General features: G+C 42.6%; 2 protein-coding genes across 3 annotated transcripts; both read left to right on the top strand.

Annotated features, from left to right (window-relative positions):
• Window positions 1-49: 49 nt before the first annotated feature.
• Window positions 50-6,131, top strand: LOC125284271 (adapter molecule crk-like). Its single transcript, XM_048228158.1, has 3 exons — window positions 50-580; window positions 1,803-2,377; window positions 2,947-6,131. The coding sequence occupies exons 1-3, from the start codon at window positions 361-363 to the stop codon at window positions 3,079-3,081; spliced, it is 930 nt and encodes a 309-aa protein (XP_048084115.1). The 5' UTR covers window positions 50-360; the 3' UTR covers window positions 3,082-6,131.
• A 494-nt stretch (window positions 6,132-6,625) lies between these two features.
• LOC125284279 (14-3-3 protein epsilon-like) lies at window positions 6,626-21,903 on the top strand. 2 transcript variants are annotated; one of them, XM_048228180.1, is made up of 7 exons: window positions 6,626-6,846; window positions 13,521-13,720; window positions 16,517-16,623; window positions 16,967-17,173; window positions 18,668-18,804; window positions 18,984-19,033; window positions 21,739-21,871. In XM_048228180.1, the coding sequence occupies exons 1-6, from the start codon at window positions 6,783-6,785 to the stop codon at window positions 18,989-18,991; spliced, it is 723 nt and encodes a 240-aa protein (XP_048084137.1). In that variant the 5' UTR covers window positions 6,626-6,782; the 3' UTR covers window positions 18,992-19,033; window positions 21,739-21,871. The 2 variants fall into 2 exon arrangements, with proteins under 2 accessions (XP_048084137.1, XP_048084128.1); XM_048228171.1 differs by lacking the exon at window positions 18,984-19,033 and having other exon boundaries at window positions 21,739-21,903.
• The last annotated feature ends 2,393 nt before the right edge of the window (window positions 21,904-24,296 follow it).

Below are 24,296 nucleotides of genomic sequence, written 5' to 3'. Positions count from 1 at the left end.
AACTCTGATGCATCACATCCGGTGGATGAAGTCTTTTCCCAACGTTCGCCATTCCAGTTGTTAGGTGGGATGTGTTTCAGGCACACCGGATGTGTTACTCAAGAATTGTGCCATAATTACATGAACATTAAAAGGTGTTCAAAAGTTTTGAATTAACTTTTTTGCGTAGATCTCGCAAACTGTACTCAGGCACGTATTTTCCAGGTGTACGGGTGTTGTGTTTTCTCCCTGAAGTGTGTCTTCTTGACTTGAGAGTCAAAGTTTTTGCAGTTGAATTGTTGAGTTGAATTGAATTGAATCTTGGTCACCAACTGGGAGAGGCTTGGGAAGGCCTTGTGGTTTCGGTGTGGAGTTGTAGCCATGGCCGGGAATTTTGACGCCGAAGACCGTAACAGCTGGTACTGGGGGAGGCTTATTCGCCAAGAGGCAGTATCACTTCTGCAGGGACAACGACATGGAGTGTTTATTGTCAGAGACTCAGTTACGAGCCCCGGTGACTATGTGCTCTCCGTTTCTGAGAATTCCAAAGTATCTCATTACATAATCAACAGCATCAGCAACAATCGACAATCTGGAACAAGTAAGTTAAATACTGTTACATGGGGCTATATAATTGAAGATTAATTAGAAAGTTTATACTCCAGCCTGAAACGCCCAGTCTCCCTTGTTTGCTAACGGAAGGTACCTAGCCTGCTAGCGATAGCTAGGTGTTCACGCCAGCTGTTTTTGAACAAACTTGCCATAATGACATTGGAAAGGATAGCGTAGCGGCTCATGGGCAGCTAACGCAATGTTGTCCAACTTTTTAGGTCATCTTAATGTAGTTTTCTCTTACCAGACTCATAGCAAACTTTATTTCCAAAGTGAGGTACTATTTACGTTTATTATGAAATTGGTTTACGCTTTTATTTGTTGGATTTCTAAGGGAGAGCGTAACGTGTTCATAGTTCATACCCAGCTTCTGTAAACATTGCCATTATAGTGGTAGAATTCCAGAGTGGAAGCAAACATTCTCAACTTTTTTGTTGGTTCTTTCGTGGTTTGTTTTAAAAATTCTAATGTCTGGGCAATTTCTACAGATTCAGCATGCTTTGGGGGTAGATATCATCCTTAGTTAGCTCAGGATTTTCATAGCATGTATTACGCCCCCTCAACCAGACGTGGGCACTGAAAAGGTGCGTGCAGGTTCGGGGGTTCATGGCTGCCAAAAAGGACGGTCTGTTTTTATCTATGTGGTTACGTTACTATACTTTGACTTTTGTCATATCCGCCAGACATAGTAATTACAACAGAACATAATGGTATTGTTCAGAGAAATAGTTAAACGTTAACAGACCTATCATTTCTTACTCATTCATCCTGTCAGCCCACTAAGATGAACAACAGTCTTATCACAGCAAAGGTTGTGTCTGTAGGGTGTGTAGTTGGGCGGAGTGTTCCTTGTTTCTCAGTAGGCCTACGTTGTTATTTCCGTCGGAGAAAAAGCCCTGTGCATGCTGTGAACTGTCAATGACCTACATGTCACAATAGGCAGAATTACTTATTCTGTGTGGTGTTTGTGGAATGCCTATGATCCTATCTGTGGCCTGTTACGCTCAGTCAAATAAATGCTTCGATGGTACGCTCTTGTGTTTGGTGATGCTTGTTAGGGGGCTTGCAGCATTCTATATTGAGCATTTTATAATCATAATAATTACTGTCTCACTTGCCTAGCATTTATTGTACACAGACTGTGGCAGGTTATGCTGAATGCATCGTTGAACTGATCCACCTTTATGGGTTTCTTTCCTCCACCCATCTAGATCAAGCCCCTCCTCGTTACCGTATCGGAGACCAGGAGTTTGATGGTCTCTCTGCCCTTTTAGAGTTTTACAAGATTCACTATCTGGACACCACTACCTTGATTGAGCCTGCCAACAAGGCCAAGCATGCTGGATTAGTGAGCAGCGGTGCATCCGGGGGGCCACAAAAGTCAGATGAGGTGGAATATGTGCGCGCCGTCTTTGACTTCCCCGGCAATGACGACGAGGACCTGCCATTCCGGAAGGGGGATGTGCTCCGGGTAATCGAGAAGCCAGAGGACCAGTGGTGGAACGCAGCCAATCTTGACGGTCGTCAGGGCATGATCCCAGTCCCCTATGTGGAGCGTTACCGCCCTGCTTCACCAACTGGTGCAGGCCAAACGCTGCTCACTGTGCTGGGAACACCTGTCACGGGGGCGTCCGATGGCGCAGGGGGAGTGCCACCCACGCAGTTAGACTACGCTCAGCCTGTGGTGAACACGCCTTTGCCCAACCTCCAGAATGGACCAGTATATGCCAGGGCAATACAGAAGAGAGTCCCAAATGCTTACGATAAAACTGCTCTTGCTCTAGAGGTATGTGGTGTATTTGTAACACACATTCTCATATACACTGAGAACGTTCAAAGTGGAATGAGTGATTCCACTGACTTTGCACTCCCTCTGTCTTTCTTTGGCTATTAATGTATGCCTCGCTCTTTGTGTGCCAGCTTCTATTGAGTGTGAGGTCACTGACAGGTCACCTGGCATAGATGCTAATGTAACTACTCTAGTCTGTGAAAGAAGCTGGATAATGGAGAAACATATTATTTACATGAATGAACATGAAACTAAGGATCATGTTAAAGCATCATAGTATATGTATGTCTTAATATAAATTAGGGTCTTGTATAGCACACTTTGTTAATATATTCTGTGTCTATGCCATTTATTTGCATAATATCACTGCATGCCTAAGGACTGCCAAACATATAAAAAAATTCTTCATCATTTTCTATTTTTTCCCACCCTTTGACAGTGTAATGCACCATGCGAGTTCACACAGTTGCAAAAAATCAATGTTTATGGAGTTCCTGTCATCAATTCACCATAATTGTGTGGTTTCCACCATGCTTATCTAACCTCCATGTGTCTACGTTTTGCAGGTAGGGGACACGGTGAAAGTCACCAAGATCAATGTGAATGGCCAGTGGGAAGGCGAATGCAAGGGCAAGAGAGGCCATTTCCCCTTCACCCATGTCCGCCTTCTAGACCAGCAACACCCGGAGGATGAGAGCTGAGAGATGGCACATGCTCTTCCATATACTTACTTCCTGCAGGACCCTGCTGTACTGTATGAATGTCAGGCCCAGGCCCTCCCCATCACAGCCCCTGCCCTCCCTGGGCAAGTTGTGAGTACAGATGGCATGGAGACACCCTCTGGTTCCTCTCACCACTTCAGTATTCAGCAGCCAACTTTCTAAACCCCCCAACACACACACACACACACACACACACACACACACACACACACACACACACACACACACACACACACACACACACACACACACACACACACCCACCCTACACAGAATCACATTTCCAGTCATCATGTGCACATACTCAATATGTAATTGTGAACATCGACCCCTTTTGCCAACATTTCCACTTTCGATGAAGATATCATACAGCGCACATAGATAGACTTTTAAAAAGGAAAAAAAAAATAGCAGGAGAATGAACAGAGACGGGAGAGGGGAGAGCCTGGCGTATCCTCTGGCTTTCTGGTGGAGAGAGACTAGCAATACCTTTCACAGCATAATAGGATTCTATGGTCTAAGGTCCAAACACTACAGACTGCCTGTTTAATGTTTTATTATTGTTTTTTGTATTGAAAAGATGGGAAATAATATGATAACATTATGATATTATATATATATATATATATATATATATTAGTACATAGCGTTATTTTCTAAACAGTACGTTCACGTTTTCAATAGTTTTGTGTTATCATGGTTATGCCCCAATTTATTTAGACCAAATGCCAATTTTATGATTATTTTTGGCGCCATTATGTCAGAGAACTTGTTTGAGAATATCGTTATGAGAGTTTCCTTGAAGGCAAAGCTATTCTGGATCTCTGAGTACAGTCAGTTGATCACAACAACTGTCTGTTGTCAGCTCTGACAGCAAGTGGCAGGCAACCAAACTGTGACTAAAGAACATTTTTTTCTCACTTCCAGTTCTTTATTAGTATATTTATATATATATATATATATATATTCCCTCTTGTCCCAATTCCCTTTTCCTCACTTCTGTAATGCTTGGTCTTTTATGTTTCCATCTCTTTCCTGTGCCAAAGACAGATGTGTGTACCGTCTTTGACGTTTATGTACCATGAGTGACATGTTGTTACTTGCCCCAGTAATGCAAACATTTAATGCTAATGTGAGTATTATTTAGATCCATGGTTATATTTTTGTTTTTGAACACACTTGGTGGTATACTGGTGGTCTCCCCCTGGAGGTATGTTTGCCCTCCATTGCTGCTGAGTCAGTGTGAGGTCCAGTGTGTTCTAAGGGGTTTTGTGTGACAGACGAGACAGACACTAACAGCTGCTGTCCCCGGACTGTCCCTCAGGTCTGCTGTCTCCACCGAGGAGACTCTGCTAGAGATTAAAGGTGACAACCAGCCAGGGTTGGACGACATTATGCAATACTTATCGGAAGAGGTGCTGTGTAACAAATAAGGCATGTTGAAACATTGGAGTTTTTTTATATATATATATGTAACACTTGAATGAGGTCAAGTTCCACTTGCTAATAGCTCATCTACCCAGGTTGTATTTTTTTCAAGGTAAAAAAGTGTTTTCTTCATTGGGAAAAGGGATAACTGATTATGATGTTACACGTTACAGCCTAACTTAGTAGAGAGTCTTAACTGGGCAAAAGAGGCATATTGGTTTTGTCCTCTACCTCATTGTGGATATGGGAATCAATCGTGTTCCTGATTTGATGTGAGTGATCTCAATGGACCAATTCATAGCCACTGCCTCAACCACAGTTTTTACCTTTTAATTTCAACATGCTGCACCAAATTGGATAGACATAACAAAGTGTTAGACATGATCATATCCCCCATTGAAAGTGAATGTATGATGCCCCTTGAGAATTTAATAATTGTACTCACTTTGGTTGAAACTAACCCTATACTACAAACCATCAAAACATACATCGATTAGCATGTATACCAAGATGTAGGTTGGTCTGTGGTAATGTTACTCACAGAAAAAAATGTAAACACAGTAAAATTGATTGCTCTATTCAGTTGCGAAGCTTGAAGCATTAAGCATAATCCAAAGGTGGATTTTGTGCATGTATATAAACATGTATAGATACAAAATAATGACAGTTTCTTGTTTCAGACATCCCACCATTTCAGAAATAGAATTTAAGATTCTCCAGAAAATAGTTAGAAGCTATCACAGTTAATTTTTTTGTTTTCAAAACAATTTGTCGACACCCTCATATTTGACTATGTTCATCTGTGTGTTTCTGAGTAATTATCTGGTCATACGTGACCACATCACCCTGCCTCCACACCATGTTTGCCTCTGTGTAATCTTTCTGTTAACCACTTCACAAATGAATCATTGGCTGGGGAAGAGACTGGCTGATAGCACAGCGAAAGAAACGGCTTTCAGTCGAAGGCCCTCTGTTTCCACTAAAGGACACTACATTTCTGTTGAAGGAAAGACAGAAAAGGAACTTTATGGGATCCACGGAAACATGGACACACTTCTTTCATTCTGTTTACTTTGTTCTTAAATTACTGTGTTGATAGGGAAAAAACTAATCACTATGCTTCCAGTTTCCAGTTCCATTGGTTGATGTCCCCTATAGATCAGAAGAGTTTTCAGAAAATCACTGTTCAGATAAACTCTCCCTTAACAGCAATAATTTGAATTGTTGGAATTTTCATGTGGTTTGGCTGAATGTGTCACAGATTCATTGAAATATCAAGGTAGTTACAGTGTTTTATCCCATATTGTTTCTTGTGATGTCTCATATTGACACTTATATCATGTTCCCCATTTCAATATGCACCCAGCTTTGTCCTGATTCATCATCACTTGATAATGCACCTGATCTCTTCACCCTGCACAGTACTTATGGCATTCATTGTTGATTTTAAAAATCAACCCCATCTTACAGGCTATTTTGTCATACAACGTTCCTAAAATAAGTGCTGATATCATAGGCTATTGTAAATTGAATGTCACGCTTTATTTTCCGAGGCATGTAAAGTTTTAACATACTCAGTAAATAAAAGCATAACATCATAAGTAGTGGTTTCTATTTATGTTTCTCTTTTTCCCCATTTGAAAAAGATTTGAGTGTTTTTACAGATGGGTAGGCCTATGGATGAAGCCATTTAGGACTATTTAAGAATGTACCTACATTTTTCAAATGTGTTTATTGAATCAGAAAGTTAATTTCTATAGGAGGTTAGGAGAGGTGTTCCATGAGCAGAGATATCTCAGGACACCAGTATGCATCCTTCTCTCATCCAGTGTTTATATTCCCAGTGAGTACTGTAGCCTGATACTATTTTGCATGTGTGTCCCATAGGATATAGAGGCAAAATATCTTCGTATGATGTCGATATAATACAAACATAGGCGTGGGTAGGTGGTCTTAACTGCATCAGGCCGCTTTAGTTGTAGGCCCAATGTACTACGCCTACAGTAGCAGAATGCGTTCCGCACCTTTGAGAGTGCGCTGTAACAGGAGGAGGGGGCCGTGCTTATGTGTGGCGTGGATAGAGTACATTTCCCGGATGGAGTTCCGACGCCATCTTTAGAGCGAAGCTACCGGTAGAGTGGGAACTCCGTGCCGCTGTTGCTCCGTCAGGAATCCTCGGTCGAGATTCTCTCCCGTCTCTGAGCCTCTTTACCTCCGCCCGCCCAAGATCGCCAACCTTACGCCTGTACAACATGGGAGACCGAGAGCACCTAGTATATCAGGCAAAACTTGCCGAGCAAGCAGAGAGATATGACGGTAAGTAACGTTAGAACTAGATTGATTAGCTTAATGAGGTACACGGTTAACGCTACTGCAGGACATGTTCCTCACCCTCCCTCTTGTGGGGGGCTACAGGGAGAGAGCGAAAACGGGAGCGGACGAGACGTTTTGAAAGAAGCCGTGTAAAATGGCTAACGTTTAATGTTGAAAACACCTGTCAATACCTAACACTAACATTATGATCTGATTGTCGGTAACTTGGAGGGTGACCGACTCTTCGATAAAGGCTGGGTTACTAGCTTGCTGATGAGTGGTCCGCAAGCTAGTTAGTCTAGCATGATAGCTTTGTGTTAGCAGTACCGTTAACGTAAGGGTTGGGAGGTGTCACAGGGAAAGTGTTTTCGATAACGTAAATATGATCTGTGACGTTACTTTTAAGCCTTCCAACAATTAAAAATATTGGCGAGCTGCCTTAACTGAATAATGTTAACGATGCGTTAACGCGTTAGCCAGATGGTAAGAATAGGGGCAAATATAATGAACTATTGGCGTTAACGTTAAATCATTGCCTCAAACGCTCCCACATTACGGGAATAGACTAAACACTCGAATCCCGTTGAAGCTGCATATGGCCCGCAGTAAGTAATGCTAGAGCAAAATAACATGCTAGCTTCGTGGCCGTAACCACCAACGTGAAGTTCTGTCACATTTGCGGCCAACAGCATGCTATACCCAGATAGCCTGTGTGTGCTATGGTGGGTTTGGTTTCATGTGGACTCGTGTATCACACATTTCCCGAATGGCTCACTAAGCTAAATTAAACGATCGCTTTAATGGAACTGGTTAACGCATTGTAGTACAATCATATCTTATTAAGAATGGTTAGTGTTGTAAATTCAGAGTGTGTTTGCACTATTTAGCGTCAACTGAATAGATGCTTGTGTAAAGCGAAAACCACCTTGGTCATCCTGCTAGGAAGCATACGCTTAAAATCTAATTGTCAGATTGCATAGGACAGCAAAGCTGAGCATGCCATCTGAAAAGGCAGTGAAGTACAGTTAGCTTACCATGCAATGAGAAGCTGACAAGTTAGTATGCGTTGTTGTTTTGCACTCTTAATCCATCGAAGTCAATGTAAAGTTATGACACATGACATTATTTTAGAATAATTGGTAAGCTAGCATGGCTGACAGCAGCTAATTCACGTTAGCATAGCTCCTATTACGAACTTGCTAGCCTTGTGAAATGTATTTTTTTTCAGTGAACTTGTCCTCCGCAAACCGAACTTAAGGTGGGCTTGATGGCATGTTTTGGAATTGCTCTTGTTTATCAACATTTCACGGTAGCTAACTTTTCTACATCCAATCTAGCTCGCTACTAGCATTGGCTTTCAAACCAGGTAGTACGTTGATCTATATGTCAGGCCGCAGTTTGCCAGACAAGGTAATGTTGGTTATCTTAAAACAGGTTGTGATAATTCTTTGTAAATAGTATGTTGGTATACGCGTCACGTTTACTTACCAATGACTGATTCATTCACTCCCAGTATTACTATTCCCCTTTAACAGAGATACGCATATGTCTGACAATAATGTCAACAATATGTCAGTGTTGTGATGGTTTGTGGGTCACTTGTTTTATTAATTAGGCAGAAAATATCCTTTACTACCACTAAAGTGGTCATTCTCTAGCACCATGTGACGAGCAAGACCAGTCTGTTGTGACGAAAACGTGTTGACATCTTTGGCACAATAATGTCAATACATCAATACATTACTTATTGTATTAAGTAATGTATTGATGTCTTATTGTATTAAGTAATTGGTCAATAGTAAGTTGTCAAAATACAGTATTAACCATTCAATCTTGTTTACCACTTGTAGTAGGTTACCCATAACCACGAAGGGTGTTGCATTGAAATAAAACGTTTTGAAAGGATTGTGTATTTTATGAACAATTGCAGTACATAAATATGTATGTTACACATAACAAAATTGACCGTTGTGCAGCCTAAGTGGTATATCTGAGCGCAAACGTAGTGCTCATAGTTGATGAATTGACTGACAAAAGTATATACGGTCCCTCCTCTTTCTCAATGGGCCAGCCCACAGTGCTCATTCATTAAATATAGGCCACTGGGCGGGATGATCGACATGCTCATTCAGTGGCGTTAAAGAAAAAAAACTGACGAATGGGGAACATTGGAGGTCTTGTGTTTTCTGTATAGTATACCCAAGAAAGACACACATTCCATATTTGAAGCTAAAGGCTTACATTTTCAAATGCTTTGCAGTAAAACTATTATTTTTTTTATTCCACCAATGCCAGTGTTGTCTGATAGTGGAATCAACTAATTTATGAGTTGAAAAAAGGCAGGTATGAGTTATCAGGGCTTGCTGTGTTTGAACACAAGATTGTTTTGAGCATACAGCAGCACAGCGAGAATAGACAGCTGAAAAAAACATTCTTTGTTAATTTGACAGTAATTTGGGATGTCAAACAATACCTTCAAGAATGTTGTATTTATCTCTACAAATGTTTTAGCTCTAATGAAGTGTGATAAAAATGATTGTGTTTTATACTTGTGTTAGAGGTGACCATGGAACTTGATGTGTGTTTCCACTTTCTCTCTTTAATATGCTTGGTCATATCATTGAGTGATGTATTGTCTAAGTTTAGATTTTATTGGAATTGTGAATCATTCTGTTAGTTGTCTGATCAAGATGGCTTTGGAGTCCTTGTACTAGAATAAGGTCTCTGACATAGAAAGAAACAATCTTTGAGTGGCAACAGGACATTTGTACTACAGAGTAATTTGTCGTTCTGGACTGCTCTAATTAGTGGCCCTCTTTGTTTCCTGAATGCTCCGAGTATTTCATCATGTAATGGCTTTTAAGAGGGGTCCAGTAAGTGGTGTCCTCTTCCAACTAGCAGAGAATGCCATGACAACAGACAGCAATAGGTTTGTTTCATAATTTCACACTTTTCTGTGTGGTGTGTGTGTGGTTGTCTCTGGGACAGGACACCTCTTGTGTGGGTGATGCATGTTCTGAAACAGGACCTGGCAAGTGTCCTCCTCCCACCCTTCCCTAACAGGCGTGGTCTCCGGCAGACGACTTCTAATCTTATGCGCTCTCTGCGCTCTCTCTCTCTCTCTCACTGTCCTGCTTGCTCTGGAGGAATGCAAGAATTGGAGAGTGCAGCTGGGGTCGAGCCAGATGAGCAAACCAGAGGGAGGCATGCAGCCCCTGTGTGTGTTGGGGGGTGGGGATGGGGGTAGTTGGAGAATGGGGGGTGGGAGGTCTCTTACGTAATGTCTTTTTTTTTTTGCATGGCCCTGTGAATGGTTGAGTACATATGGATCAGTCTACTTGCTGGAAGTCAAAAGGAAAAAGCGCTATCAGAATGGCCGGTTTTGTTTCCCTCCTCACAGCGTCCTCTCCTTCCCCTCCCTCCCTCTCTCTGTCTATCCCTCCTCACCTCTCTCTCTCTCTCTCTCTCTCTCTCTCTCTCTCTCTCTGTCCATCTCTCCTCACCTCCTCGCTCCACAGATGAGGAAGTGCACAGTTGGACTGCCTGTGGTCTCGGTGGGAGGGCTCCTCTCTGACCACCCAGCCGACCTGAAAGAATTCCAATTCAGTGTGGTAATGCCAGTGCCACTGCCACCACTACAAAACACACACACACACACACACACACACCAGCCAGCCTCGCACTCGCACAACGTACAGTAACGAGCCAGCATGCATCAGGCAGTCTGTCTGCTGTGCAGCTCTGGGGCTGCATCAGACTAATGAACTGGCCTGTTTTTGTTCAGGCCCTTTTATCCCTCTTGTGAAAAGAGTTAATTTGGGTCCGCGAGTTGTATTTTTTTTCTGGTACGCCCGTGTTGAAACTTCTTCTGAAGTCTGAAATGAGGTATTGAATTTGCACCATTGTCTCTGAGTGTCATCACAGAAACAATGTTCACCTTGAAATCGTTTATTTGAAAATATACATTTCTGGTAGCTCAAGCCAGACATAGGCTAACAGAAATAGTGAACAGAAAGTGCTCACTGTGACAAGGCATGGGCATTAGTCTAAGGTACAGGAATGTCATTTTTAAGCAGAAACTTGCACATTTCCAAGCAGAGATTCTTGTCAGGAATAATCCCTGCCTAATGAGTTGAAGAGAGCTCGTCAGCCTGCAGGGCAGAGAGAGAGAGAGGAGGGGGAGAGCGAAAGAGATACAGAGATGTCCTCCTGACGAAAGGCATCGAATTACAGCAGCATGTTTCAAAGAGCTCATAGTATCCCACTATTGGCTGAGCCATACCGCCTGCACAGAGAGGCCTTTACTCTCCCCGCATAGCAGTGCACCCCGCTCTGCAGACCATGGACCTCCAAGGCGGGTTACAGGTGGTGGCTTGTGCGAGAACTGAGTTTAGTTTAGTTCGCTAAAATGTGCTGGTCTTGAGGGGTTTTTTGTCCAGGTTTTAGAAGCTAATACCTTGGTATCAGTGGGCTATGAGTCATGAATGGTGGCCAATCTCTCTCTCTCTCGTCTTGTTTGAACACGACCTGCAAACGTTTGCCTCCTTTGGCACAAGGCTCTTCGGAGTGCCTTTGTGTGTGTGATTCTTTCTTACCTCAGCTCCACTTTTGCACTGATCACTCTCTCCCTTATAGATTTATACACACTGGCGTGCTCCCAGACTTTCCATTAAAGAGGGGGAAAGGGGTGGTTAAATGAACCCTTGTGCTGCACCTTTAACCACATTAGAGATCTGAAATGGATTTGGAGCCTGTTGTAAGGCCACTCCCCTTAACTGAAATATCATGGAAATTAGTTTTATCTGAAAATCGTTTGAAATGGCGTCATTTCCGCGAATGACCTTTGGGAAGTTTTCCCCCTGCACTGGCACACTGTAAATATTGATTAGAGATGTGAAAGATTGAACGTATTGACATGACTGACACTTTTTACAGACACGAATGGAGACATGTAAGAAACAGATTAATTGAAGACTATATGCTACATAACAAAGTGTAGTAACTGGTTGGAATTGTAGACTAGTGCATAATTCTCAGACTGTCAGTGCAACAGTGAATGGACACAAAACAATTCAAAGTGCAAGAATTCTCCTGACCTTTGCGTTGCCTGGTAGCACGTTACGTGTTGAAGGTCAGAGGTGAATGAGGTTAGAAATAGCACTACGTTGGAAACGGCACTCCGTTTTGGTTACTGGCACTGAAAATAGGCTCACTAGGGCCTATTCTGCACAACAGTCACACTTTGTGAACATACAGTGTCATGGCACTAAATTAATTAGGCAAGTGCAGCAACTTGTCACACAGCTTGTGTAACATGCAGTAGCGGGCTACATTATGCAAGAATCCAGTTATCTCAAATGAGTTTTTTTTTCTTAACACAAACGTAATGGTGTTTTATCTTGAAGGCTGGGTTGATTAGGTGTGATTCACATGGTGTGTTGCTGAGTGGGGTGGGTTAGAAGGTGGTCAGATAACAGTGGCTGTGAAAATGGATTTGAATTGATTTATTTCTGTTTCTTAGGTTTCTTAAGCAGCAAGACCTGGTGTAAATACAGATTTTGAAGGTGACTTCCAGTTGTCTTTTTTGCATTTTTATCTTCTTTTTTTTTTTTTTTTTTTTTTAAAAAAAGCTGCTTGAGTCCCGACCATTGAATGAGCATTGAAACTGATAAGTGCTTAGTTAATCCTAAAGGCACTCCAGGCTACATGCATAGCGGGAGGCTGTTTGCCTGAACTGATAGATTCTCCGGGTCAGGCAGCCATTTTGCCAAGGCCCAATACTCACACTGTTGTTGGATCCAGTAGCCCAGCAGTTCCACAGACAAAGAAAGCAGACAGAGTTCTGCTCCATGTGTCCTCCTTTTTATAACAATATAATTTGCCACATGCTTCCTGAGTGCGTAAAGGTTTTTTTTTTCTTTCTTTCATCATCTCCAGAGTCCAGACGTGTGTGTGTGTGTGTGTGTGTGTGTGGCTGCTTGTGGTGCGCTCAGCGCTGCAGTGTCTCCCCTCGCGTGGTGGTGGGAGTGAGGGAGAGTGGAGTGGGCGCCAGGCTGCAGGCTGGGCGTGGGGGCTCTGGTAATCCCCCTTCTCTCAGTAAGGAGCTTATTTTCACTGACTCACTGGCGCGGCAGCTGTGAACAGAGCCGAGCGGCGTAGCGCAGGGGAGGAGAGCAAAGCTGGGTGGGGTCGCTTTTGCTGCTTGCCATCGCTCCCATTGTGGATTTACGAGACGCTCGCACAGCTGATCCGGCATCACCCACCGCCCCCTCCTTGGACCTCCAGCCCCGCCAGGGTTCATTCCCTCTGGTGCCCTGTATGGCAGATGCTTGTGCTGTCTTGTCTGTACAGCATGGAGGTGTCACCAGTGTTGATGAAAAGATAACCATTGTTTTTTGTACCATTGTAGACAGTAGCCTATACCAGTGAAGTGCATACAAGCAGAGCAGTGGCTGCTCCCTCTGTTTTTCCAGCATCATTAGGAAGACTGTGCTTCCTTTAAAGCCTTATCTCTTGCCCTCAATGAATCGGAAATGTCAGGTTGTGAAATGACTGCCATGGGCGAATATGTAGAGTATGAAATGTAATGTGATTTCGAAACATCCGTTTTTTTTTTGCTGCTGTGTCTTGCAGTGAATAACTGGTTCTTGGACACCTTGCTGTCTGTCTCCCTGCAGAAATGGTGGAGTCCATGAAGAACGTGGCGCGTATGGACACAGAGCTGACCGTGGAGGAGCGAAACCTGCTGTCTGTGGCCTACAAGAACGTCATCGGCGCCAGGAGAGCTTCCTGGAGGATAATCAGTAGCATCGAACAGAAGGAGGAGACCAAGGGAGGAGAAGACAAACTTAAGATGATCCGGGAATACAGGCAAACGGTGAGAGCAGGACTTAGTTATCCCAGACATGATAGTGGAAGTAGTGCTGGCCATCACTTTGAGTGAAATTACCACTGTTAAATCCCTGAGACTAGGTTATAGATTGATGTGCAATTTTTGTAGAAGTAGAATTGTGAACAAGCCTTTCTTGTTCCTGCATCTTTTTTGGGAACTAGGTAACTGAAAGATTATACCTTCCACATTGAATGGTCTCTTGGTTGTCGTTTAATGGGTCCACACATGATGCTTGGGCTCAGGGTTCTAAATTAACTTTTTTGATCACCAGCCAATGTGGCTGGTAACTTTCTAAAGTTACTAGCCAATCAGAATTTCTATTAGCCAATTTTTTTCCGGTGAAAATAAGAGAATTATGAGTTTATGAGATGAGTGTCACTGAATGCATTTGGTCATTTTATTAACATTGTTGACATGAATACATACCACAAAATATACACAGAAAGTGCAAACACTTCATTTCATGTTTGGGATCTCTATCTATCTATTTCTCTGTCGATATCCTCATCCCCTGCTTCATTCCTATTCTCGCCCCCATAAGTCTGTCCCAACCACTGCCACATTTAGTTTAATCTTAACTTAATAAAAAGGAGATATCAATTATCATCAACAATGACAAGCCAGCTAGAACCTGCCACTCGTTTTCTCTCCCTCTCCTAGAGTAGCATAGGGCCTATGTTCAAGTTGGATCTTTATAGAGAGGACCCGAAAAGTATCATCTTTATGTAACATGCTGTTGGTGCATGTTGACATTGTATACTTTCTCTAACAAGAGTGAAAATACAGTTTGCAGTACAGCTACTATTTATTGGCTAAATGTTGGTCGCTCCTCTGTCTCTTGGTGCCCTACGCACAGTGCGTGATGCATGTGGTGGTGGTGATAACTGATCAGGCTACCTTTTTAAAACTGAAAATTTTCGCCTTCAAGCTCCTCACGTTCCATCTTCAGCTAACTCCATAGACAATAAAATAAACGATCTTGCTGCTTCAGGTTTTGCGGCCTCCGTTACATGACATCAGCCCCCCACAAAGGAAATAGGTAAACACAATGCGTTAATTGCGTTAATATTTCGTAATGCATTATGCATTTGTGTTATGTATGTGTTAGGTACTTTTTACTTTGCTTTACTGGCTAACTCCCTCCTTTCAGTCTATCCTCCCTGCTCTGGCTCCGTTCGTTCTTCTAATTCCTTGTGTTTTCTGGTAGACGCTCCGTTCGTTTCCATGGTCTCTCGCTGGTTTCACTGCAAACTGCGTGCAGCCGGCAGTAGCATTCGGCACAGTGGTCATGGGAAATGTAGGAAGTACTGCCGGGGGATATATGACCGAAAACAGAGCCTTGTGTAATGCCTCATGCATCACCGGCCAAACTGGCTAAAAAGTGCAGGTAAAAGGGGGGGTAAAAAGTGCAGTAGAAGAGGGGTTTAGTAGATTAAGTGGCAAGGGCTGCATAAAAAAGGTGGGGGAGGATTGGGATTGGGTGGGGGCACCAACAAGGAGCACCCAAGAGCAACAGGGGCAAGGAAAAACTCCCCTTACCAAGGAAGAAACCTTGGGCAGATCCACGGCTCAAGGGGCTAACCCAACTGCCAGGGGTCTTGGTGTGTGTGTTTAGGGGATGACAGGGGAGATGGGATAGTGTGCTGTGTATGTGGGGAGAGGGCAGTGTGCAATATGTGTGTTGGAGAAGCTTCCTCATGAGACAATGTGCTGTGTTTGGGGCAGGGACTTACTATTGCAAGCAGAGTACTGTATGTAATGTATGTGAGTGATGACAGTGAAGATGTGTGTGTGGGGGCGGAGGGGAGTGGAGCAGTGACTGTGTGTGTGTGTGTGTGTAGTGTGTAGGTGGGTAGGTGGGGGCAGTGTGCTGTAAGTATGTAGAGGATGTGTGTTGGAGAAGATCCTGAAGACAATGTGCTGTGTATGTGGGGGTGGTTGTGTGTAACCTAATATAATCCATATTCGTGGCTGAAGAGAGGCTATTCAGCTGTCTTCCTAGTATTTGCCAGAGGTGCTGTTCTTTAGAGCAGCAAGGCGCAAAGTTGTTAAAAGGATTAAAAGATTGATTGATGAATACGAAAGAGAAAAAGGCAAATGAGTGGAAAAAAATAATAAAGGTAATTTACTAGCGTGAGCTAATGGTAGGGGTTCCGACTATAGTGCGTAACATGTGCAGTGTGCATTCTGAATATCGTGTGAAGAGGTATTCTATGACTAGAACACAATGGGCAAGTGTAAATAAAAAATTTTTTTAAAAAATAAATTCAAACTTTATTACTTCATTCCCCCCTTATCAGCATATATGATGGATAAACGTTGCGCATTGTGTGTCTTGAGTTCTCGGGCCAAATATGATCTGTTGTCAGTGTGTCTCTGTTTGCCAGTTAGAAGGGAATGATTCATGTTCTGTGAGCACTAGTTAATGATCTTCCAATATGAAGCACATTGTTCCCAGGTCTCTGTAACCCAAAAATCGTATTAGCATACACTGTTAGTCAGCATCTAGGTCAAACACTAGTGCAGGACCCTGCAGATAAGAGAGGCACGGACCTCAGAAACAGCATTTCACCTGCAGCCTGCTTTCCTGGTGGCACACATCAGGCCAGGATGGGTGTGGAGCAGCGGGCACTACGGACCCAGAGGAGAGCGCTCCCCTGTCCTAATTCTGCCTTTAACAAGACATTACTGCAGCGGTTAGGGAAAAAAGATGCTTTCTGTGGTTGTTTTAATGTTTGTTTTAAACCTGTGGTCTCTTTCCTCCTGTGTGTGTGTCTGCAGGTTGAGAATGAACTGAAATCGATCTGTAACGACATTCTGGATGTACTGGACAAGCACCTCATTCCTGCTGCAGGCTCGGGAGAGTCTAAGGTTTTCTACTACAAAATGTACGTCCAGTCTCCCAATTGTTTTTAAAACCTTGAATTATTAACTGTTGTAATGAGTATTGACTTTGGTGTTTTAAACTATTAAACTATTCTTAAATACTATTCTAAAAGTGTAATCCGTTTAGAAACCAACCAGGAAGCATTAAGCCGTCACATCTCCCTGCTGTGGAAGTAGTGGCCAAATAAAAAGTCTTGATAAAGTTTGTATAATTTGTAGCCTATTGTTTCACAGATGTCCTCTTCACTTTCTGCCCTGTCGCCCACTCCCTCTCCCTTCCTTCCCCTCTCTCTCTCTCTCTCTCTCTCTCTCTCTCTCTCTCTCTCTCTCTCGTTGGCCCTGTAGGAAGGGTGACTACCACAGGTACCTGGCCGAGTTTGCTACTGGGAACGACAGGAAGGAAGCGGCGGAGAACAGTTTGGTCGCGTACAAAGCCGCCAGCGATATCGCTATGAGCGAGCTGGCGCCTACACACCCCATTCGCCTGGGACTGGCCCTCAACTTCTCCGTATTCTACTACGAAATCCTCAACTCCCCTGACCGCGCATGCAGGTGAGAGATGACCCTCCACCCCCTAAACCCACACCAAATGTGTTGGGTTGAAGAGATTAATGTGAGAGCTTTGGGAAAACGTGTAGTTCTCTTTAGAGGAAGAAAAAAGATGCTTTAGAAGAAAAAAAAAAGATGCTTGCATCTTGGGAAAACGTGCAGCTCTCCTTATAAAATGCAGACAAGACCACAGAAAGTAGACCGCGTCCTTGGAACGGGCTGCCGTGCTTGATGTTGACATGTGTAACGTGTGTTGACATTTTGATTTAGTGCTGCTCAAGTGAGTTGATGTGGTGAATAGGCCTCAGTCCCCTTGTTGTGAGAGGAGGAATCACTAGTTTGAAATGACTCATTATTGCATAGTGATACTGTTTGTCATCTTGAACAGCTAATGATGCTAGGGAGGTTGGTGATTAGTCACTTGTAAAACTGTGTTTGGCTTTGTTTCTAACTATGCTAATTATATTGCTCTTGAACAATCATCATAAGCATGCAATATTGTGCAATTGACTAGCTCTATACACATGCTGAAAAGTCATGAAGATGAAGACATTTATTTTCTAGTGTTTTAGAGCTGATATATGTCTTAGGCTTTCCTCAAAAGCATAAGTTAAGGACTGTTTAAAATGGACCTACCAGACAAAGTTAGAAGGAGACTTTCTTACATGGTGTGACTCCAGCCAGCTCCAGCCATTTTAAGTTGATCCAAAACCAGTGTAATTCCCTCAAGGCTGAGTGTTGGCATGTTGGCATGTAACTAGTTAAGTAAGCCATTTCTAATGATGCCTGTTCAGGGATGCTCACCTTTTAGGGCAAACTGTCAGCAAAACAGGCTTGCTGATGTATTTTTCAGAAAGTATGAGAACTCGTTAACACTCTTAAGCACTCTCACTGTAACAGGCTTGTAATGATCATAGCACACATTCTGCATGAGAAATCCAGCACATTTCCCCTCATGTGTTCTAATAGTGCTCTCTTTGTGAGTGAAAGCTTAGGCCTTCAACAGTAGCAATGAATTGTGATGGTAAAGAGGACCCACATTAGCCGCATAGTAACATCAGGTCCCTTGATGTTCTGCCTTGTTTCCCCATAATTACGCGTGTCTGTGGTGTCAGTCGTCTCGCTCTCTTCTCGGCTGCCCTCCTTTTCCCTGTGTCGGGTGAGACAGGTGTGAGGTTAATGGTTGCATAACTGTTGGGTTCACCCTGAGATTGAGACACTGGCTCCCCTAGCAACAAGGCACACAAAAAGCCTCTCTCCTACATCAAGTGGCTTGTTATCTTTGCTTAAGGAACCGTGGCCAGGGTGTCTGCTATTCACTAGTCTTACACACACACACACACACGCACACACAGAGGCAGTGATTCCCACATTTTAAGGCCCTATTCTCACTGCGTCTAAGGTGTTAGTGTGAATGCTGTGTCTGTGTGATTTCTTTCGTTTGACCTTCGTCCCTCTGTCTCTCTCTTTCTCTCTTTCTGTCTGTCTGTCTGTCAGGTTGGCGAAAGCGGCCTTTGATGATGCGATTGCAGAACTGGATACACTGAGCGAGGAGAGCTACAAGGACTCCACACTCATCATGCAGCTGCTCCGTGACAACCTGACACTATGGACATCAGACATGCAGGGAGATGGTAAGACCTCCCCCCCCCCCTCTTCCTCACTCTCTCTCTCTCTCTCTTCCTCCCTCACTTTCTCTCTCTCCCTCCCTCTCTCACACTCTCCTTCCATCTCTCTCTCTACCCCCCCTTCTTTCTCTCTGACCTGTGTTCAGCGCTCTAATCTCTCATCTGTCTGCATTCTTCACGTGTAGATTCCTAAGGACAACCCCCCCTCCTCCATTCCCTCTTAGAACTGTACTTTGTAAGTCATCTCTTCTCTTCAGCATTTCACTTCCAGCCCCACCCTCCCTCTCCTCCTCTGTGTTGTCTCTAACTAAACTTGCGCTTCTCTTGGCTCCTGGCCTCCAAGAAACTGCTCAGATGAACGCTGCCAAGGGCTGTTTGTTTTGGAAGTTGTTTTCTTTGTATCCAGTCAGACATGTGTGTTAACAGGAACTACTCACGAGCCTGTTGTCTTTTTGGCATGGAGGACCAATGCATTTCCACTCACTTAAACAGTTTTATCACTTCCGCCTCATGTCATTGGGATACTTACTAGTTACTTAACCCTTTAGACCCATTAATGTAGAAGTGCTGTGAAAGGCAACGTTTTAATCTCAGCACAGTTAAGATGTCTTCTTACCCAGTGGAACGGGTACCACTGGTGCGTACGCAGACTCTGGGAGTCTCTGAGATGTTTGTTTTTTTCATAAAGACCAAATAACCACTTCAAATGTTTATCTATCTATCTATATTATAAATAAAATAACCACGTGATCACTGAAGTTAAATTTAAGATAGTTTTTGTCTTTCTAAAAATAAAAAAACCCCTGACACACAACAGTATGTACAATGTAAATATGTAGGGATATTGGCCTATGCGTCTGTATTTTAATGCTGGTCATAATGGTAGTACTTGGAGAGCCAATGAGGTGGTAAGTTTGTAAATGTATGCCTATGATGAACAGGCATGTCCCATGCCTACTCTAGAACTACACTGGACGTCAATTAGCTCAAAGTATCAGACATGATGAGAATGATAGGGGGCAGATGTACTCTTGCAGGACTAATGATCTGAATGTCATTTTTATGGTTGTAAAAGATGTAGGCCTAGAGAAGTCCCTATTAGCAAATGTATTAACGATCCAAGGTGTGACATTTAAATTCAATCCATAAATGTTTCCTTTATACTCATCTTGAACAAATTGTTTCGCATACAAATTAATGTCATATTATATCATAGAACTGGCCTAATCTGCCAGGAACAGTTCATTCTAATTTAACATGAATCAGTAACAAGATGGTGGTTTATTTTTTTCAAATGTGACTCACTCACTCATTTGTAGCCACTTGGTTATACTATGGTGACTGCCTTTTGGCTGTATATATCCCTCTCAGTATTCCCAAGAAAATCACGTTACCAAACATATATGATTTTTGTGAGCTCAAATATGGAAGTAATAAGCTGATGATACCCAAGGTAACTTAAAGAGTAGTGTTGCTGGGAAATGTTCCTGAGTTTTGTTGCTGTGCACACACCCATTGATATTGGGCAATATGTTTTGTTTCCATCATCCAAATGGAACAAATGAAACTGGTTTTGTGGTTGCCCAGCAACATTGCTCAAAAAGTTGTCCCTTAAGTTTGACCACTCAAAGATGTCTATGAGAATCAAATCAAATTAGACTCCAAATTGAAACACTATTTGTAGTTGACACCATTCAGTCTGAACTTGTATTCTTCAAAGAACCCATTTTAGTTTTAGTTTAGCCTAAAAACCATCGTTGACCTGCCTTAACCAGTTATTTAGCTATAAGGAAGGACTAATATTGTATTATAATGCCCCTTAATCTAATTTTTGAAAAAAAACTAGTTTTTGAATGTTATATTGGTACAGGTTGATGGGTGTTTTATTGTGATGAGTGGAGTAATGGTTGCAGTTTACACTGTACATTAGCCCAGCATAAGATCAGAATACCTTCACGGTTGGATACATTTGGTGATGCATTTGAGTGTGTCCTCACAGAATTACTCATGAAACAGCTCCTCATGCCACACATTACTCTCACTGAAATAAACCTGCTTTTCTGCTATGATGAGCATGCTGCATTTGCATATGACGAGCTATAAAAATGACAATTCGGCTCAAAGGGTTAATCTAGAGCTTTACGGCGTAGATATGCATCTGTGTGGGCGGATGTGCAAACCCATACACACATTGTGAATTAAATTACACTCACTCACTCACTCACTGAGATCTAGTGCATTTATTGTATGCACCACTGCATCTGCCCTCGAAACCAAATCATGTTTCTAACCGAATTTTATTAGTTGACAAATAACAGGATATGCTCTTACCACCTAACTAAAGCATTGTAGTCTGTGGCTGAACAGGATGCCGGTTGAACAGGATGCCACCAAAACCATACCGTTCCCAGCAAACCATATCACTAAAGAGTTCTAATGGATCCATTGCGATGTTGCCTTTGAGAAGTGAGACCTCAAGGCTTGTAGTTGTTGCAGTCTAACAGCAGCCAATAGGCACACTGTGGGTCCTATAATTATCTGCCTGCTCTGCCCGTTGTACATGAATGCAACATCTTGCTGCACGTTATGCGGAGGCACTTCTACTGTCATTTCTATGGTAACCTCGGCAAGCAGCAAGTTGTTATGGAACTGTTGGTCTGACTTTGCTAATTATAACGCGAGTTGTGCCTCGACACAACTCGAACATTGCCTATAGTAATGCACTCACTGTTTGTGCTTGCCAGTGTTTAGGTAATGAGGCTTTGTAATTGTCTAACAGTGCCTCAAGTGTGAAGTCCCGAGTGGTTTGTGAATTGTGTTCCTGTTATGCCCGCCCGCTTTATGTTATGATGTACGTACCTCCATTAGTATTGGCTATCGGTTCTAATGGTTTCCCATTTGTTTTTTTTTGTTTTTTGTTTTTTTTAACCCTTTTTTCAGGTGAAGAACAGAATAAAGAAGCACTGCAAGATGTGGAGGATGAGACTCAGTGAGACTTCACGGCCAATACACAACCCACCCACCCCTGCCCCGATCTTTGTCTCTCTCTCGCTGTCTCTCTTGCTCTCTCTCTTTCTCTCACTCTCTCTGCCTTTCTGTCTTGAACCCCCCAGGTTCTCCGGTTGACACGAGAGCCCCGCAGCCAGCCTCCCCCCGCTCCCCTCTCCCGGCACTCTCATCTTCTCTCTGTTTCTCTCTCTGTTGCTTTCTCCGTCTGTCCGTCTTGTCTTTCTTTCTTTTGAGGGTTTTTTTCTTTTTGCATCCTGTGCCCCAAGACTTGTTTTTTGGTTGTTTTTATTTTCTTTGCTAGAGGTTTTACATCTTTTTCCTTTACTATAGTTTCACTGGGATGCATACTCACTTTGAGACTTGCATAATAGTCCACTAATTGAAGGGTAAAACTTACCGGTTCCCCCAAGGTTTTGTTAACTACCTGTTGTATGATTTTTTTTTTTTTTTTTTTTTTAATTATTATTATTATTTTCTTTTGTTAAAACTATAGTTTGCATTTTTTTGTTGAATCTGTGGTACTGGATCATCAGCCAGATGTTCTTGGAGGCAAAGAGCTAAAAGTGATTAAAGGCATCGACAGATTTAATCATTGATACATATGCATCTTCTGATTTGTGTTGCATTCAAATGTTTTCGTGGCAAATGGTTGGAAATGGTGCTTGTCATTTTTTTGTTTTCTGAAAGGGACACTGGCTTTACGAAGTACCCCCTGTCCATGCCCTGTGTGATGGTGTTTTTGGGAAGCTGGAACACTAGTGTGAGGTATTAAGCTTGGTGTCGCTGCTTGTAGCCTTTTATGGGCTGCTGCAGAGGTGAGCTTTGTATGCTTCCCTTTGTTCCGACAAACAGAAGAGACACATACACACCGTGTTTTCTTTACAAAAATGCAGTTGGCTCCATATTTTTGTTAACTCTCTAGCCTTTGATGTCTAGCATAATGTCACCTCATGCAGCTTGCAGTGGACTGCACAGGAGAGCCTGTGCTTTTATAGTTTTTAAAATCAAAATGGCGGGCTTCTCAAAAGATATTGTCTTCATGAACTCTGAAATAAAGCAGTTTTGCTTTGTTTGAAACAAACGTGTTCGTAGGCTGTGATGTTGCTTCTGAATGTTGCTTCATGTGGCCTCTGAACTGTAAGCTGTGTGTGTGTGTGTGTGTGTGTGTGTGTATGTATGTATGTACGTATATTTGTGTGAGTGTGTGTGTGTGTGTGTGTTTCTTAAACCCAATGGGGATACTAAAGTTTTATTTTCATCTTTTTTCTTTTTTTTAAGATAGCTTATAGATAGGCTAAGTGGTTTTATTCTCACACTGTTCTTGCCCCCAACACCATGCCCATTTTTCTCTTTCTCTTTCTCTGTCTGTGTCTCCCTTCTTTCTCTCTCTTCTGTTCCGTATGTGTAACTTGAATCTGATTTGTACTACTGGATATTCAGACTGGAGCCAATAAGCACCATCTATTCTTCCACAGCATGGAATTAACATTAAACTTCAAATAAAAACAAACCTAAATTAAAAGAATGCATTTGGTCCTTTTAAATGCATCTTTTTTTTTGTTGTCGGTGAGAATGGAGAATATGTGTTGACCTAGCCTGACGTAGCCATACTCAATTCTAGTCAGAATATGAGTCTGATGCTGCTCCATTGGGAAGTAATTATGGGGCGTATTTCAACTGATACAGGGGGAATGCCTCTGCACTCCATTGGATAGACCTAACCAATCAGAGCAACGAAATAGGCTTACCGTGAGGTGTAGGAAGAACACACGAACCATCCTTCTTCTCCACAAATGCCTAAACATTGTTTTCTGGTCTTTTGTAAAAGTTTTTGGGCCGTCAATATCTCCTACAACACTCATTAGCAAAATCTAAGAGATGCGTAGTAGGGTAGGCTATTAGGAATAAACTGATAGCCTATGTCCCCTCCATTTTTAAAAATAATTTTGTGAACACTGATATGCTACAAACATGTTATAAACAGCTGGGAAAGGCTGTCGTAAATCCCTCGAACAGGTGGTCAATCAGAGATTTCAAACGAATGAGGGAACAACATGTCACAATGCAACACACTGTTTTCCCTTGATGAAAGTGAATGATGAAAGTATAATGCAGATCTAGACAAGATGGAGGGATCAAGTCCAAACAGCACTGTCTTGAGTCTTTCCACCGAAGCATACGTCCACAAAAAACTAGGATGAGGTGAAGTTTTTTTTTAGGCATTATACATATGTGTTGTTAAATCTGGCTTGAGGGAACACATCTTTCAACACCAATGATCTGATGCCCATCTCTAGATGGTTTTGTCACAATCTTCTTTTTCCTTTTTTGCTCTATTATTAATGGCTTACTCACATTTACATGCACACTGGCACTTGCTCATCCTTCACATCCTTACACACATACTTGCACACATACACACAGACTCGTATATCAACACCACATTTTAGGGCCTTGTCTGTTATACTAATAGTGTTAAACAAAGTACT

This window comes from Alosa alosa, chromosome 2 (assembly GCF_017589495.1).
Source record: "Alosa alosa isolate M-15738 ecotype Scorff River chromosome 2, AALO_Geno_1.1, whole genome shotgun sequence".
NCBI lineage: Eukaryota > Metazoa > Chordata > Actinopteri > Clupeiformes > Clupeidae > Alosa > Alosa alosa.
This window is presented reverse-complemented; position numbering and strand designations above follow the sequence as displayed.